Source organism: Esox lucius, chromosome 17 (assembly GCF_011004845.1).
Source record: "Esox lucius isolate fEsoLuc1 chromosome 17, fEsoLuc1.pri, whole genome shotgun sequence".
Taxonomy (NCBI): Eukaryota; Metazoa; Chordata; class Actinopteri; order Esociformes; family Esocidae; genus Esox; species Esox lucius.
The window spans coordinates 36,476,777-36,491,289 of record NC_047585.1 but is presented as its reverse complement, the minus strand read 5'-3'; the positions used below and the strand labels follow the sequence as shown (position 1 = coordinate 36,491,289).

The 14,513-nt window shown below is 43.0% G+C and overlaps 2 protein-coding genes across 4 annotated transcripts; both read right to left on the bottom strand.

Annotated features, from left to right (window-relative positions):
* Window positions 1-3,778: 3,778 nt before the first annotated feature.
* si:ch73-352p18.4 (lymphoid-restricted membrane protein) lies at window positions 3,779-11,857 on the bottom strand. 3 transcript variants are annotated; one of them, XM_034287497.1, is made up of 14 exons: window positions 11,112-11,857; window positions 9,173-9,298; window positions 8,898-8,967; window positions 8,694-8,766; window positions 8,542-8,572; window positions 8,316-8,456; window positions 8,039-8,170; window positions 7,760-7,901; window positions 6,313-6,359; window positions 6,081-6,131; window positions 5,836-5,933; window positions 5,328-5,411; window positions 5,054-5,212; window positions 3,779-4,546 (listed from the first exon to the last, which is right to left on the bottom strand). In XM_034287497.1, exons 2-14 carry the CDS (start codon window positions 9,182-9,184, stop codon window positions 4,405-4,407), a joined length of 1,182 nt encoding a protein of 393 aa, XP_034143388.1. In that variant the 5' UTR covers window positions 9,185-9,298; window positions 11,112-11,857; the 3' UTR covers window positions 3,779-4,404. The 3 variants fall into 3 exon arrangements, with proteins under 3 accessions (XP_034143388.1, XP_010879225.2, XP_012993651.2); XM_010880923.3 differs by having other exon boundaries at window positions 9,173-11,857; XM_013138197.3 differs by having other exon boundaries at window positions 4,436-4,542; window positions 9,173-11,857.
* Window positions 11,858-11,944: 87 nt separating this feature from the next.
* LOC105016832 (60S ribosomal protein L10a) lies at window positions 11,945-14,277 on the bottom strand. The gene is given in 6 exon segments (NM_001303633.1): window positions 11,945-12,152; window positions 12,308-12,480; window positions 12,635-12,783; window positions 13,488-13,568; window positions 13,675-13,746; window positions 14,231-14,277. Coding segments are annotated over 6 exon segments (651 nt in total). The 5' UTR covers window positions 14,236-14,277; the 3' UTR covers window positions 11,945-11,981.
* Between the last annotated feature and the right edge of the window lie 236 nt (window positions 14,278-14,513).

Below are 14,513 nucleotides of genomic sequence, written 5' to 3'. Positions count from 1 at the left end.
GCAATTGGTCTCCTCAGTTCCCAAACACAGTGGTGAACTTTTTTGAAATGTTTTGCTGGCATCAAATAAAAAATGGACATGTAATTTTCCAAGAACAATAACCTTTCTCAGTTTTAACATGTTACGTTGTCTTTGTACTATTTTCTATTAAATATTAGGATAAATAATTTGCACATCATTGCATTCTGTTCATATTCACATTTTACATTGGAAAAAGGGTGCACAGTTTTCCATGCATCTGATGTGTCCACATCTGTTACATAACATGTCACCTTGTACCCAACTCAATGTTTTGCAGGGAATATAATCTAAAGCCAAAGAATGACACCACCATGCCAATACAACCTGCGATTAGGTAACTGCTGAATGTTATGTCATTCATATATCCCAGCCTGGCTCCTCCTTAGGGCTGGGTGTGGGGCAGTCGTTGGAGGCTGCTGTTTTAACTGTGGCTGTTGTTGATTGTTAGGGCCACATCTAGACTCTGCCATATCAAGACTCTGGTTTTTCAGTTCTTCATCCATGTAAATATGGGACCTACCATGACACAATATTTGTAGGTAGTATGCCCGACACATCCACATACAGCTCCGGAAGAAATTAAGAGACCACTGCACCTTTTTCTTAGTGAGGTAAAGTTGGTTTTATAATGGACATTCATATTCGCCAACTAATTTAGGACAACGAAAAGTATGGGTTCTTGATCAGGTTAAGGTGAACTACAATCCACACTTTTCAATGTATCAATCAAGATTTTTTATATTTTTTAGTTTTTATGATGATATTAAAATTCAATAGCGTCTACAAAAAGTGTGCCATGACAACAAAAATGCTATATTCGGATACATGGGGGGATGGGCTTCAATCTACGGCTTTTCGTTTTTTTAGAAGTTGTAGCGAATATCCCCCCATCCCCACATTTTTCTTTCCTTTCCAAAAAAGTCGAAAAGGAAGGTTTTGAGTGAGGAATAGAAGAGTTAAAATTAAGAGACCACTGCAAATTTAACGCTTCTGTTCCTCACTTCAAACCTTCCTTTTTAATTTTTTTGGAGCTGTAGACTTACTGGAAATCTACTCCCAAAACACTGTCCATTTCACACTGTCTAAATGGAATTGTAAACCTGTAACTGTGCACAGAATTAATAAATTACTGTAAACTAATGTAAAGGATCCACTCTAACTGTCCACTATCCATCATCAAATGCAAGTACAAATGGCAATTCTAAATGTGCAATCAAGGCAAAGTGCAAGGTAGCATGTGCAACTGAAATGCAGGGATCACAGCAATGATGTTCCCGAGGTAGACATGTACATGTAAGGCAACAACTGAACACGTCCTTAATCAGACTTTGCAAAGCAGTGTCAATGTAATAGATAGAATGCAGCAACGGTTGTACGGCTACTCAACCGAGGTTAATGACATGAGCTTCAGAAGGTACCAGAAAACGGTAGTAGCAGGCAGTGCCGGCCCGTGGGGTTGTGGGGCCCTAGGCAAGATCATGAAAATTGGCCCCACTCGAGTAAAAAACTGTCATTACAATTTTATGAAGGAAGAGAAAGCACATGAGACGACAATTTCAATATTTAAGTTTATAAATGTGTATTAAGTGTAGCAACAGACATATGAAAAAATATTTACAAGATGAAACTTAAATAAATAAAATAAAGTGTATGAATCGTACATAATAGCCTACATATGAAAACATATTTACATGAAACTCAAATAAATAAAATAACTTTTTTTTCTTTGCATTATTTAGACATTTTATGGTGGATTAAATATGAATTTGGAAAGAGGGAGAATATTTTTAGCGGGGAGGGAGAATGGGTGGAGTGGGTTAGGGCTGCATGATAATAATGAAATTAGATTTTGCTCAAAATTATAATCGTGATTAGTAATGACCATTATTCTCAGTTGAGAAATTGCAGAGAAAGAGACAGTTAACGTGAATTAATTGCATAATTAACTAATCAAAAGGGGTAAAACGGCCATTTTGCGTACTCTTTACACCTTAATTTAAACAACTGACGTACTATAACTTCATCAGAGGGTAAAACTCTATACAAAATGCATGGGTAGATAATTCTTAACACGCTGAATGTGGCCCAATTTGTCCATGTCTGTCTGTCTGCGATCATTGGATTGTTACATTCATTTTTATTATAACTAATACAGCAAAAAATAGAAGTCAGAAGAACATTGAGCTTGTCTTTCTTCCTCAAACATTTTCCTCTTCTCAGCTCCAGACAGATGGCGTTTGGATGCCATTTCTATTAAAATTCTGATTTCAATTCAATTAACTAAAAAGCATAGCTGAGTTGCTGACATGACTTTGCCTCTGACGAGACTTTGTGACGTTATAACAGACAAGAGGCAATCCAAATATGTGAAGTGGATATTACCATAGAGATTATAATATTTGGTATTTTCTTTTTGACAGCACATTTTTGTCATGCAAAATGCCTAATATATTGGCCTAAGCAACTAAGCATTACTAAAGTTTAGAGTGCCACAAATACAAAAATCTCTGTTTCTAAAAAGTTAGCATTTTGGAGAGAAGTGTGGTGGAGTCCGTGTGTGTGAATACTGGGATAATTATGGTACTCGAGGTCTCCCACTATATCACGGCGGCTATATTTCTTATGTTTTCGTAATTTATTCATTCTATTCTTATGTATTTATCATCTTTTTCTGAAATTTGTCATGTATGAACTATAGCCTACAGAGCTATCCTTTTAATGTATGTAGTGGGTCTGGGTATTTTTGTAGCTACCGTCTTTGTGAACTGTATCATGTTTAGTAAGGTCCACGCAATGATTCGTCTAAGAGTGCTCACCCGAGCTTTTAGTAACATTATTAATCAAATATTATAAGTTTGGGGGGCCCCCCTTGAATGGTGGGGCCCTAGGCGACCGCCTATATTGCCTAATGGACAGGCCGGCTCTGGTAGCAGGTTAGCCTCCCCTAAGGACACCTTTAGCCTCACTGCAGCAGCAACGTGTGGATTAAACATGCTTTGTTACAGCACTGAAGCCTTTATGGGTCAATGACTACCAGGGTATTATTGTCATTGCTGAGCCAATTAGCCACACAGCTAACCAGCTAATGCATCTAGCGATGCGCTCACCATGATGCAATTACCAGGGATTGGTATAATGATCAGACCACTTGTTTACTGTATGAAGTTTGTCTCTCTTTCTTTCTGGTCGGGATACGCTGAAACCCTCCAGCCCAACGTCGACACCACAGCCTGTCACCTTTTGACATGACTGTTAAGGCTATTTGTTCTCAACTAGCTATCCTAAGAGGAACGCAGAAATTGCATGTTGCTCTGAATAAGAGTGTCCACTAAAATAACCCAAACGTAAACGTCAATCAAGACCGAGCTGCAGCACCAGATGATCTCGTTACCTCAAAGCACTGATCGAAAGGTGACAGAACAAAGATGCCGGCGGTGGTTTGGTGTGCAGGGTTGCGTTGGGTGAGAGAATCTACTCAGCGTCTTATGTAACTTTAGCTCTATAGACATCTGTGTCAGTATGCTGTGGCGGAAAAAGTTCACGGCCGTTCAGAGGACAGAACATCTCATCTTGTATGATTCTGGAAACATCCGGGGAGTGGTGTGGAAGGTGTGGTGATCAACATTTGTCTCTGTGTGAAACTCTCATGCTTGTCAGCACTGCGTTCCATTAGTCTGCTCTTCACTGTTCCATGTTGATGATGTTTGTAGGTCATCGTAATTATGGTATCAGACAAGAATAAAAGGGTGAAATGTAATTTGGGTGTGTATACTTTTATATGTCAGTCTGTGATTGTCATCAGAATAACACATGCCTGGGGTCTGGACAAACAAATGGGACATATTCAATACTACTTTGTCATTGAAAGAGAAAACAGAACCTCTATTCATATTCAGCCTCTGTACTTATATTGCTTTCATGCATAAATGACAAATACTCCAGTACATGTATTAGCATAAAATCATACAGACAGTGATTTGAAGCAAAGACAATAAGCAAAAGACAAAGAGTTTCCACTCAATGTCCACTTGTGTCAATTTCTTTGGCCCACCTTCTCCACCAGGCCCAACTTCTCTACAAGACCCAACTTATCCTTGTATAATAATAAAAGGTGGTGTGAAACAAAACATCCTTCCACCAGTGTCTCAACTTCTCTTTCTTGAGTGTGATTGACAAGGCATGTTCAGGACGTGGTCCCTGGTCCCCACTGCCCTCTGTGGGACATTCTGCTTTCACAGAAACAGGCCTGGTTCATCCAAGTTGGACCCCATTCTACAGACAATGCCAGGTTTTGAAATGAAAACCTTCCTCAGGAGCCCTAGGTACAGAAGTAGCTCTGGAGCTCTGTGGTCGAGAGTGAAGATCCAGTGAAGTAGTTGGGCGTTAGAAGCTGGAGCAGTGGAGTGGAACCTTCAGGCCCCAGAGTAGGAGGCCCAGCAACAGGAGGAAGGAGAGAGCCAGGAGCAGCAGGACCACCACCATCCAGCGACAGTAAGACAGCCTGGAAATTAGGGAGTGCTGCTGTCTAGAGGGAAACATAGGCATTCATAAGTCACCATTCAAAAACAGCAAAGGAACACTGTCAGATCGAAGTCTACATCATTTAAAAAGGAACTCTGTCAGATCGAAGTCTACATCTTCATTAAAAAAGGAACACTGTCAGATTGAAGTCTACATCATTTAAAAAGGAACTCTGTCAGATCAAAGTCTACATCTTCATTAAAAAAGGAACACTGTCAGATCGAAGTCTACATCTTCATTAAAAAAGGAACATTGTCTGATCGAAGTCTACATCTTCATTAAAAAAGGAACTCTGTCAGATCGATGTCTACATCTTCATGTTTTTTTTTACGTTGAATTCATTGTTAGGACCTCTCTGGATGTGTCACTATTGCCTTTAATGTACCTTAATAGCCAGATAACGAGAACTTGCCGGCATATCAGATTAATTATATGACGTCTTAATGAATGTTAATAAGCCTTATTAGGGTTTAATATCACATTAATAACGTTAAGTCGTCGACACACTCACTGTTCTGACATGCAGACCGATTCAGACATATAGGTCCTGAGCTTGGACGTGCTGCCGAATGACCCCGCGGTTGACCTCCCAGTGTCGGTGCCCTCTGAACTAGCCTTACGCTCAAGGACCAGAGATCTCCTTCTGTGATGCAGGGTTGTCGGCAGGCAGCTAATGAACACAGAGAGCATCCAAGGGGAAAGAGGAAACTCCTGCGTTAGTCACACCCGGGCCTTGCCTCGGTCAGTATGAAGATCATAAAGGTGAACCTATGGATGAGGGTTACCTGGTGTGAGGCGCCACCTCGCCCTCATCCTCCTGGGTTTGGGAGCTGTGGACTGAGATCTGTCTGACAAGCCGGGGCGCGAGGCTGGCAAAGGGGGGGGGGGGGTGGTGGGGTGGGGGGGTTGCACGGAGACGTTCATCGTTAATATCCGCTATCAGGATTTTAAAAGACTAAAGTCCATGGATAAGACGACAAGGTAACTCAATATGGAAGTGCAACCAGGCACCACACAGCCATCGCCGGGGTCCTGCTGTGATGGCATCACCGCTACAGCAATGGCACACAGATAATCCAGAACACCTTGAGCACACACTGTGCTGCACAGCAGTTAAATCCATCACAGGTTTATGCTGCCTCCCATGCCCACACGCTAAGCCTGTGGGTGCACATGTGGTTGAAAACCGAGGCACGCCTCTACTCAAACTACCCACTAGCGAGGCCACCTGGCGACTGGGCGGCGACCAGCCTGGCACATGAGTCTCACTGCACAGGGCAAGTTTTCCTGTACCTGCCAGGGTGGTTCACACTGCCACCCTCTGGTCCCTGGCCGTCTGTGTCAGCACTGGATTTGCAACCCTCCTGGAACTTGGTCTCCAGGTCACTGAGCTAGAGGAGGGAAATGAGCGGGGAAAGGAGGTGATGATTGGTTAATATTGAAGAGGGATGGGTCAAGACAGGACAGCACAGAATTTGAGCTATGTGTGGCGCTGTACGGCAGGTGGAATGGGGTCTGATAGCGTCGTTGTTATAAACCTGGGATCCTGTTGGAATAACTGTGATGCTGACTCTTCTCCGGTGGAGGGTCTGGAAAATATAGGGACAGTTGTTTTTATATATAAAAAGCTAAACATCTCACCATTTTTTTTTTAAGTTTCTGGGCTGGCCCGCACCCAAGGATAAATGTTTGTATTTGTGTGACTGTGAAATACAAGGGACAGACACAAACAGACAGGATGGGAAATCAGTTAGGGGGACTGTATGTTACCTGTTGGGAGTCTCGCCTGGCAAACAAGTGTGAGACGTCTCCATCCCCTGTAATGAGAAATCAGTTACAACACGTAGACAGGTCCAGTAATCAGTTACAACACATAGGCAGTTCCAGTAATCAGTTACAACACATAGGCAGGTCCAGTAATCAGTTACAACACATAGGCAGGTCCAGTAATCAGTTACAACACATAGGCAGGTCCAGTAATCAGTTACAACACATAGACTGGTCTAGTAATCAGTTACAACACAGACTGGTCTAGTAATCAGTTACAATACATAGACTGGTCTAGTAATCAGTTACAACACATAGGCAGGTCCAGTAATCAGTTACAACACATAGGCAGGTCCAGTAATCAGTTACAACACATAGACTGGTCTAGTAATCAGTTACAACACAGACTGGTCTAGTAATCAGTTACAATACATAGACTGGTCTAGTAATCAGGTACAATACATAGACTGGTCTAGTAATCAGTTACAACACATAGACTGGTCTAGTAATCAGTTACAACACAGACTGGTCTAGTAATCAGTTACAACACAAACTTGTCTAGTAATCAGTTAAAACACAGACTGGTCTAGTAATCAGGTACAATACATATACTGGTCTAGTAATCAGTTACAACACAGACTGGTCTAGTAATCAGTTACAACACAGACTGGTCTAGTAATCAGGTACAATACATAGACTGGTCTAGTAATCAGTTACAACACAGACTGGTCTAGTAATCAGGTACAATACATAGACTGGTCTAGTAATCAGTTACAACACAGACTGGTCTAGTAATCAGTTACAACACAGACTGGTCTAGTAATCAGGTACAACACAGACTGGTCTAGTAATCAGGTACAATACATAGACTGGTCTAGTAATCAGTTACAACACAGACTGGTCTAGTAATCAGTTACAACACAGACTGGTCTAGTAATCAGGTACAATACATAGACTGGTCTAGTAATCAGTTACAACACAGACTGGTCTAGTAATCAGTTACAACACAGACTGGTCTAGTAATCAGTTACAACACAGACTGGTCTAGTAATCAGTTACAACACAGACTGGTCTAGTAGGTTGCAGTCAACACAGTCTTTCCATTTGTGAACTATCTAGTATCTTATTCCACTGTAGGCCAAGTTTGATGACACTGTTTTATTACATTCCTACCGCATAAAGACGCTAATCATTGTTGTTGTTATCTTTGGAATCAACTGATTTAGAAGAAAACAGAAACTTGCACACTGCTGATGGTTGTTTATTAGAGCTTACCACTCACCAGTGATACTAGCAAGAGACATATGCAGGATTGTCTTATAGACTATTCATCCGTTCAGAAGCATGTGCAACAAGTCAGTTAGGATGAGCAATTGTTATTATGAATTACATTTAACATTCTACTAATTTAGCAGGCATCCTCCAGTCCACCAGGGGGCAGCCCTCTGACCTGAGTCGCTGTGTCTCCTGCCCCGGCTGCTGTGGAGCAACTTCCTGGTCTGCAGGAGCTCGGCGTTATCCATGGAGTGACGACGTTTCAGGTGCTCCAGGTGGACCTCCATCATCTCCACAGCATGACACACGCGGGCCTCCTGACCCAGCAGACACAGCGGTCAATTCACCAATCCACTACTTCTAAGTGACACAAAGTTACTTCCCACATGGCACTAATCTGATCTCTTATCACGCAAGCGACTGTGTAGCAGCCATGAGGATGTCACAGACTCACGTAGTGCACGGCCCCCAGCGCCTCTGCAGCAGCGATGATGTCCTGCACGCCCCCCAGCACCGTGTCCAGGCCGGACTCGATACGACTCAGCATCGCCAACTTCTCAGCGCCTGCACTCCTTCCTCTCAGAGACTGGGCAGGTCGATGGAGACGAGACGGATCGGGATAACAGAGAATTGAATTACAGACAGAAAGAGAACCGAGGTTTTGAAGGTCGAGGAAATACAGACACTTAAGAAGACACTTAGAAGAGCGTTCGGGTGCGACAAAACCCTACCTGAAGCATGTCCCTACTGCACTCCAGTTCCAGGTTGATGTTGTACCGGGCTACAGCTTTACCGTGCTCCTCAGCACGCCGTCTCTGGGCCAGGGTGTACTGGTCACAACGGAATGCCAGCGCCATCCGCATGAACACACCCTGAAGGGCAGAGGACAAACGATGTGTGTGTTTGTGTGTGAGACTGGTTCAAGTTTAGGCCTCCTAATTGACAAAGTAGTCTCACCTCCACCTCCTCTTCGGTCATCTGTGCAGCGCTGAGGGCAGGAACGAAGAGAATGAGGTGAAGAGGTGGGACGGAGAAAAGGGAAGAGTGATGAGGTTGGGACGATTGAAAGAAAATGTGTTCAAATCAAATGTGTCTGAGTATAAACGGACCTGGTGAGGCCCAATCTCTCCAGTACAGGAAGGTTCTCCCAGGAGATAGCCAGCTGGTCCTCTGGACTGGGCTCTGCGGAGAAGAGACGGGAGGACACAGTGTTCACAGCTTTGCCACCAGTCAAAAACAGAAGACAGGAAATGGAAGCACAGCCACGTCCTGTTGGGAATGACGCAGTACAGGAAGCCAATCAAATTCCTTACCATGGTCAGAGTCTGAGCTGTCCCCCAGTAAACTGGCATATTCACTGGGAGTGGCTTCTGTAACAGGGGGCTGGGAGAGAGAGACAACACACAAAACAGTCAGAAAAGGACAGAGACAACATGAACTAGTCAATGAGGACTTGGGTCACACATAAACAGGGCAACAAGGATGACACAAATTAGTCAACAAGCTTTTGGCCAAGCTATTTTTGTGCATCAGAAGAAGTTCCCTGGTTGAAGAATGTTTTTATATGGAAAGAAATGCTCCTGCTTACCGATCCACTCATTGTCCCAGTGTTGAAATGAGAGGCACAGAAGGGCAGTGTAGTGTTGTTTATGTCCAAGATCTTCACATACTTTTCACCAACCCTACAGAAAAGGACCTCCCGCCTCCCTCAATGCTGAGAGAGCACCAATATGTTTCACATTTCCAATCTACAAGTATATTTAAACACGGTACCCCCACGTATGCATGCACGCACGCACACACCCAGGAAAACAGGAACGGATTGTCCAGAATGCTGTTGTCATTATGGCTGCAGGAATACCAGACGCTGAACCAGCTGGGTTACAAGTTCAACCACAGGGGTCTAGGACAATAGCACCACATTTGTAAAACATCCCAGTGGTTCCGGTCCGGTGTATGTGGTTCTGCCTGTGAAGAACTGCTCTTATGGAAGAATTTATCAAACCAGTCACTGTTTCACTGTTGAAGCAGTCGCTCTTTTGCTCCTCTTTCTATGTTCTAAAGGTGTACAAAAATCGGAATGTACACAGTAAATGTTTATTCACCCTCTATTTAAATATGAAATAAATGTTATTATAAAAAGGAAAAATTCAGACAAATATGCTCAGGTCTTCAGACAAAAAAAAATCGGGGCCTTAAGACACAAGGATCAGTTTATTTGAGGGAGTGTTAGATGAGTCGACGCAACCCACCTATCGGCCTCATAGAGATGACAAGACATTTTTTATGATATAATGGGACACCATTACTACCTTCTTAATACAGTCAAACAGTTTGGTAATCCAGTATTGGTTTTTACCTACCATGGCATAAAGGTGCAAATACCATGTTGGTCATCAGTCAGGTAGTGACCCTGCCTATGTTTGTTTATTGTTCCTGTTGAATGTACCACAATATTGTTTGTAATTGTACTTACATTTATATTTTTGTAATTAGGCTGATATTTGAGAGACTTACAGAAACAACCATGGGTCTGTTTTACATACCATAGTATTTTCATGCATGAGCAAATGTGCCCCATGCGATAAAACACTAGTTTTCAAACTTATCATTTCATTGCTAAATTATATATTATAAATATATATTCTGCACAGAGAAAAACGTGAGGTTTAAAATATGCTGTCTGGGACAAATTTATCTAAATTACACTCAATTACTATTGCCTGCCCCTAGACACAATAACATTGTATAATAAACATTCATTACTATCGTACTTTCAAAGTTAAATCCATTGCGTTTATGAACCAGATCTACTGTATAGAATAAAGGATGGATATCTATGGATATAGTTTTGGCGCAATGGCAGAACAATCAAAATTCAAGACTAATAACATGGTAAAACTTTTTTTAATCAGACTAAATTCCATGGGAAAGGTTTATTGAGATTCTTACCAGTGTAATGAGCGGGCCGTGTTTTTTTGTTATTCAGGAGCTAAGCACTGTGAAATGTAGGCAGTAACGCTGAGCACTCCGCTCTTGTTCAGTTTTTCCCATCCTAAATTTTCTAGAGCTCCCCTAACTGCTGCTACAATTCCCACGAGCTGTGTTTCCTCACACCAACACACAGATACATGCACACACAGTCATCACCATATTCTAAGACAGACTACATCCACAGGGTGGTGGTAAAGATATGAGGAACCACAGTCAACCAAAAAAATTATAATACAAACACTTAATCGAACAAGAAAAAAACTTTCCCTGACATTCTACAGCCGAAGACTGAACTGGCCTGTTTAAACCAGGTTGCATGGCCAGAGATTCAGTGAAGCGGCAGTCTGACAGGCTTCATAATTAATACCTACAGCCACATCCGTAGAACTAAAATGACTGGATGTGTGTATTTGGGTAGTCCAGTAAGACATTGGGTTAATGGTGGGGCGATCGCCACATAATACATCCTTTCAGATCACACTGTAGGATATGGTCAGGAGACAGAAATTAAAGCAGTGGGAAACAGCTCTTACCTTGTGCCTCAGCCCACCTTCCTAACACAGAAGATCCCGGGATTATCTCGTTAAGTGTCATGGCAACCGCCTGTGCACTGCTATAGAGGTGAACCCCAGCACACAAGGATCTCTTCAAGTTCCCACTTTCGGTTAGCAGATTTTAAATGTACAGATATAGAAAAGGGACATTCTATTACACACCTCTGAATTTAATCCTCAAATGAAATCTGTAAACCTAGAAACCGAAGCCCTGGAGACCATGCATGATTAAGTGAAAGTGCATTTCCCCTTTCACTCAACACCACATTAAACCTGTTACAGGGAATTGCATGCAACCCGTTCCCAGCACGACTGTTGACCTTTGACCTTGAAAAGCCACATTAATCAATTAAGAGAGCATCAATATATCTGCAGAAAACCCGAGCCTCATTTCGAGACAGCAAGACAAGGTGGGACCAAGGGCCTTATCACTTGGAACAGGACCCCGTTCTGACCGGTTCCTTCTAAAAAAAAAACAGCAAATACAGAAGCAAAACAGCTACTGTGAACAGTTGCCAAACAAGATCACGTTCAGCCCCATGGTTTGTTATGGACAAGCCAACATTCGATTATTAAATAACCCAATGAACGGGTAGAGCACTACTACCAGCCACTTCAACTTGTCACACGGGCAACAGCGATTACATTCCTACAACTTGACTTCTTATAACCGGCGCAGATTGTATTATTGTCCCACGAAACGTGTACCTCAATTTCTATTCGCACAGCACCAACAGATTACTGCAACTAATCTGTAATTAAACTTTCGATAACTTCAGGGGAATAATCCACAACAACCACAGGCACTTTGGTCAGTCCTTTTATTGGGGGTAAATACAGTTTGGTCCTCTAGTAGAGGCGCTGGGGTTTCCCCATTGTGCTCTTGACGTAGAGCGCACGGACATTCTGCCAGTTCTTCTTCAGCAGAGACACCAGGAAGTTAACCGCCAAGTGGATGTTGTACACCAGCTCCTCCTCTGACATCTTCACATGCCCAACAGCCACAGCCAGACACAGCACCTGACAGACAGAAAACATTTAGTGAGAACACCACAAGACCAGATTTAGGGACGAGTTAACATTTGCTGAGGCGAGCCTTCGCGGCATCTGATCAACATATTACAACTCTGCATTCGACGCAATAAACCTCGACCAAGCAGGAAAATTATTCCTACCTTCTTCATCTGGAACTTGATGGTGGATTTGACCTCATCAACCTTGACATTGAGGTTCTCGTTGTGAGTGAGCAGGGAGGGGAACTTGCCAGCCTTGTTGAGGCCAGGTCCCAGGATACGAGGGATCTGCTTGATCAGGGACTCGGAGGCCAGGAAAGCGTCATACTTCTTGGCTGTTGGGGCAGAACAGAAGAACAGAGTGAAAAACAGTACTACCAAGAAAGACCAATTCATGACACTAGGAAAACGTGTGTCAAGCTCAGGACAACCTAAAACCAATTCAAATGTGGGAGAGCCACAACAACCTAGAGATAAAGCACCACTCACCCAGTTTCTTGACCATTTTCTTGTTCTTGTTTAGTTTCTTGAGGGCCTCGATGTCCATGTGGGGCAGGTCTGCGGCCTTGGCCTCGTCGCAGTGCTGCTGGTCTCCCAGGATGCACACGGAGAACTTCGGCCTGGGGGTGGTCTTCAGTCTGAAAGGATGTTTGACCAGACGGTTGACAGAAACCAAAGGGCACACCAGTAACACTCCAAAAACCAGCCAGAATCACCATCTGGCCATGTTTGAATGTTCACCCAACTAGGAGAATCGAGTCCAAGACACTTTACATTACCCATCTAAAAATCCGTTAGCCAATGACTTTGACATGAAAAAACGGGTTTCCACCATTCAACATGGCCATGCAGTGACACTCCACTATGGACCCAATCCAAACCCAGATGGATGACTCATACCAGAGAAGAGGACTCTGGAGTCTTACCAGGGCCGCGTCGACTGGCTTCTCTTCTGGACTCCACCAGCAACACCATTAACTAAAATGGCCGGCTCAAGGGGGGCACAGAGACCCCCCCGTCTGCCTCCCCTCATCTTTTAAGACCCAGGGTAGGGGTCCGTCTGCTGGTTCCCCCCCAGGGAGAGGGAGGGGTTCAGTCAGACTACCCAGAACACTTCTGCACCACCTGCCCCCATACCTGTCCTGGCAGTGGTATTTTGTTGTGAGTAAATGCGTTTGTAAGTGATGGTGATAAATTGGTGTGGATCTTGTGTGCAAGAAAGGGACTTGGCATGAGCAAGTTCAGCATGTCCAGATTAAGGAGCCAAACCAGGCCCCTTCACATTCAGGACAAGGCAGCGCTGATGGGCAGAAGGATGGGTGATACAGGAAAAGGGCCAAACCTGACGGTGCCAGAGAAACGCTTGTCCTTCTGGGGATCATAGTTCTTCAAGCTGATCTGAAGTTCCACAGACTCTGTGAACCTTTTTTAAAAAGAAAAGTTTGAAAAAATAAGGGTGGTGAGAATGACATGCAAACTAATTTACTGGACACATCAGTTATATAAGTAGCTAGATAAAAGGTACCTACTTGCGTGGCTTGGCTAGAGATCCTGCCTGGACCTCCTTCACCACCTCATAAAGCATATCCCGGGACACCTTACTATATTCAAACAATGTAAACAATTCAGAAAATGACTTCGTCCACTGTCATCAAAACAGACATGTTTTCCTGCCCCACATTTAACTGAACTGACTTGATACCAGTTGAAGGCGAGTTACCGCGATCAGTCGACAACCCAGGTGCGAAACAAATTCAAGTAAGTCGTTAAAAAAAAAGACCAATCACAAAACTACTGCAATACTAGTCATTGTCAGATAACCAAAGTACAATATCGTTCAATTCGGAACATCATTTTTTTTAATTTAATGTTCGATGGCTATAGATTTGTTCGTAGTTCTTCAATTAGCTTTAGCATGCAAGCCAACAGCACTCGGAGACAATTAACTAATAGCTCAAAAATATAATAGTCAAAGTGAACGCAGTTGCAATGTCAAGTATAAGTAGTATTTCTCCAATCTCTGATATTGACAAAAAAAATGGTTTAACTTAATGTTGTTCCTAATTTGAAAGAATTTTCTCTCACCTCATTTTGACGGTATTGCTCACACGCAACAGACCACTGAAAAGAAGGAAGCTGGGTTACTCGGTCGCGGTTTATAGACGTAGTCTGTGACGTATATTCTGAGTTGCCAAATCGGACATTTCTTTTACGAAGTCTCTGTCCTTATGTTGCCTCTAGTTATACGGTGTACATAATCAACTTTGTTTTAAAAACATAGGAGGAAAACAGATTTACAACCACAACATTTCTTTAAATTGTAGTTATTCAGGGTATCGCGATATCGCTCACGTTGCTTTTGTTAACA

Coding starts and splice junctions, on each gene's coding strand:
- si:ch73-352p18.4 (XM_010880923.3), bottom strand. Junction 8,457..8,541: donor TGACCGAAGAGGAGGTGGAG/GTGAGACTACTT, acceptor TCTGCCCTTCAG/GGTGTGTTCATGCGGATGGC. Junction 7,902..8,038: donor CGCTGGGGGCCGTGCACTAC/GTGAGTCTGTGA, acceptor CTGCTGGGTCAG/GAGGCCCGCGTGTGTCATGC.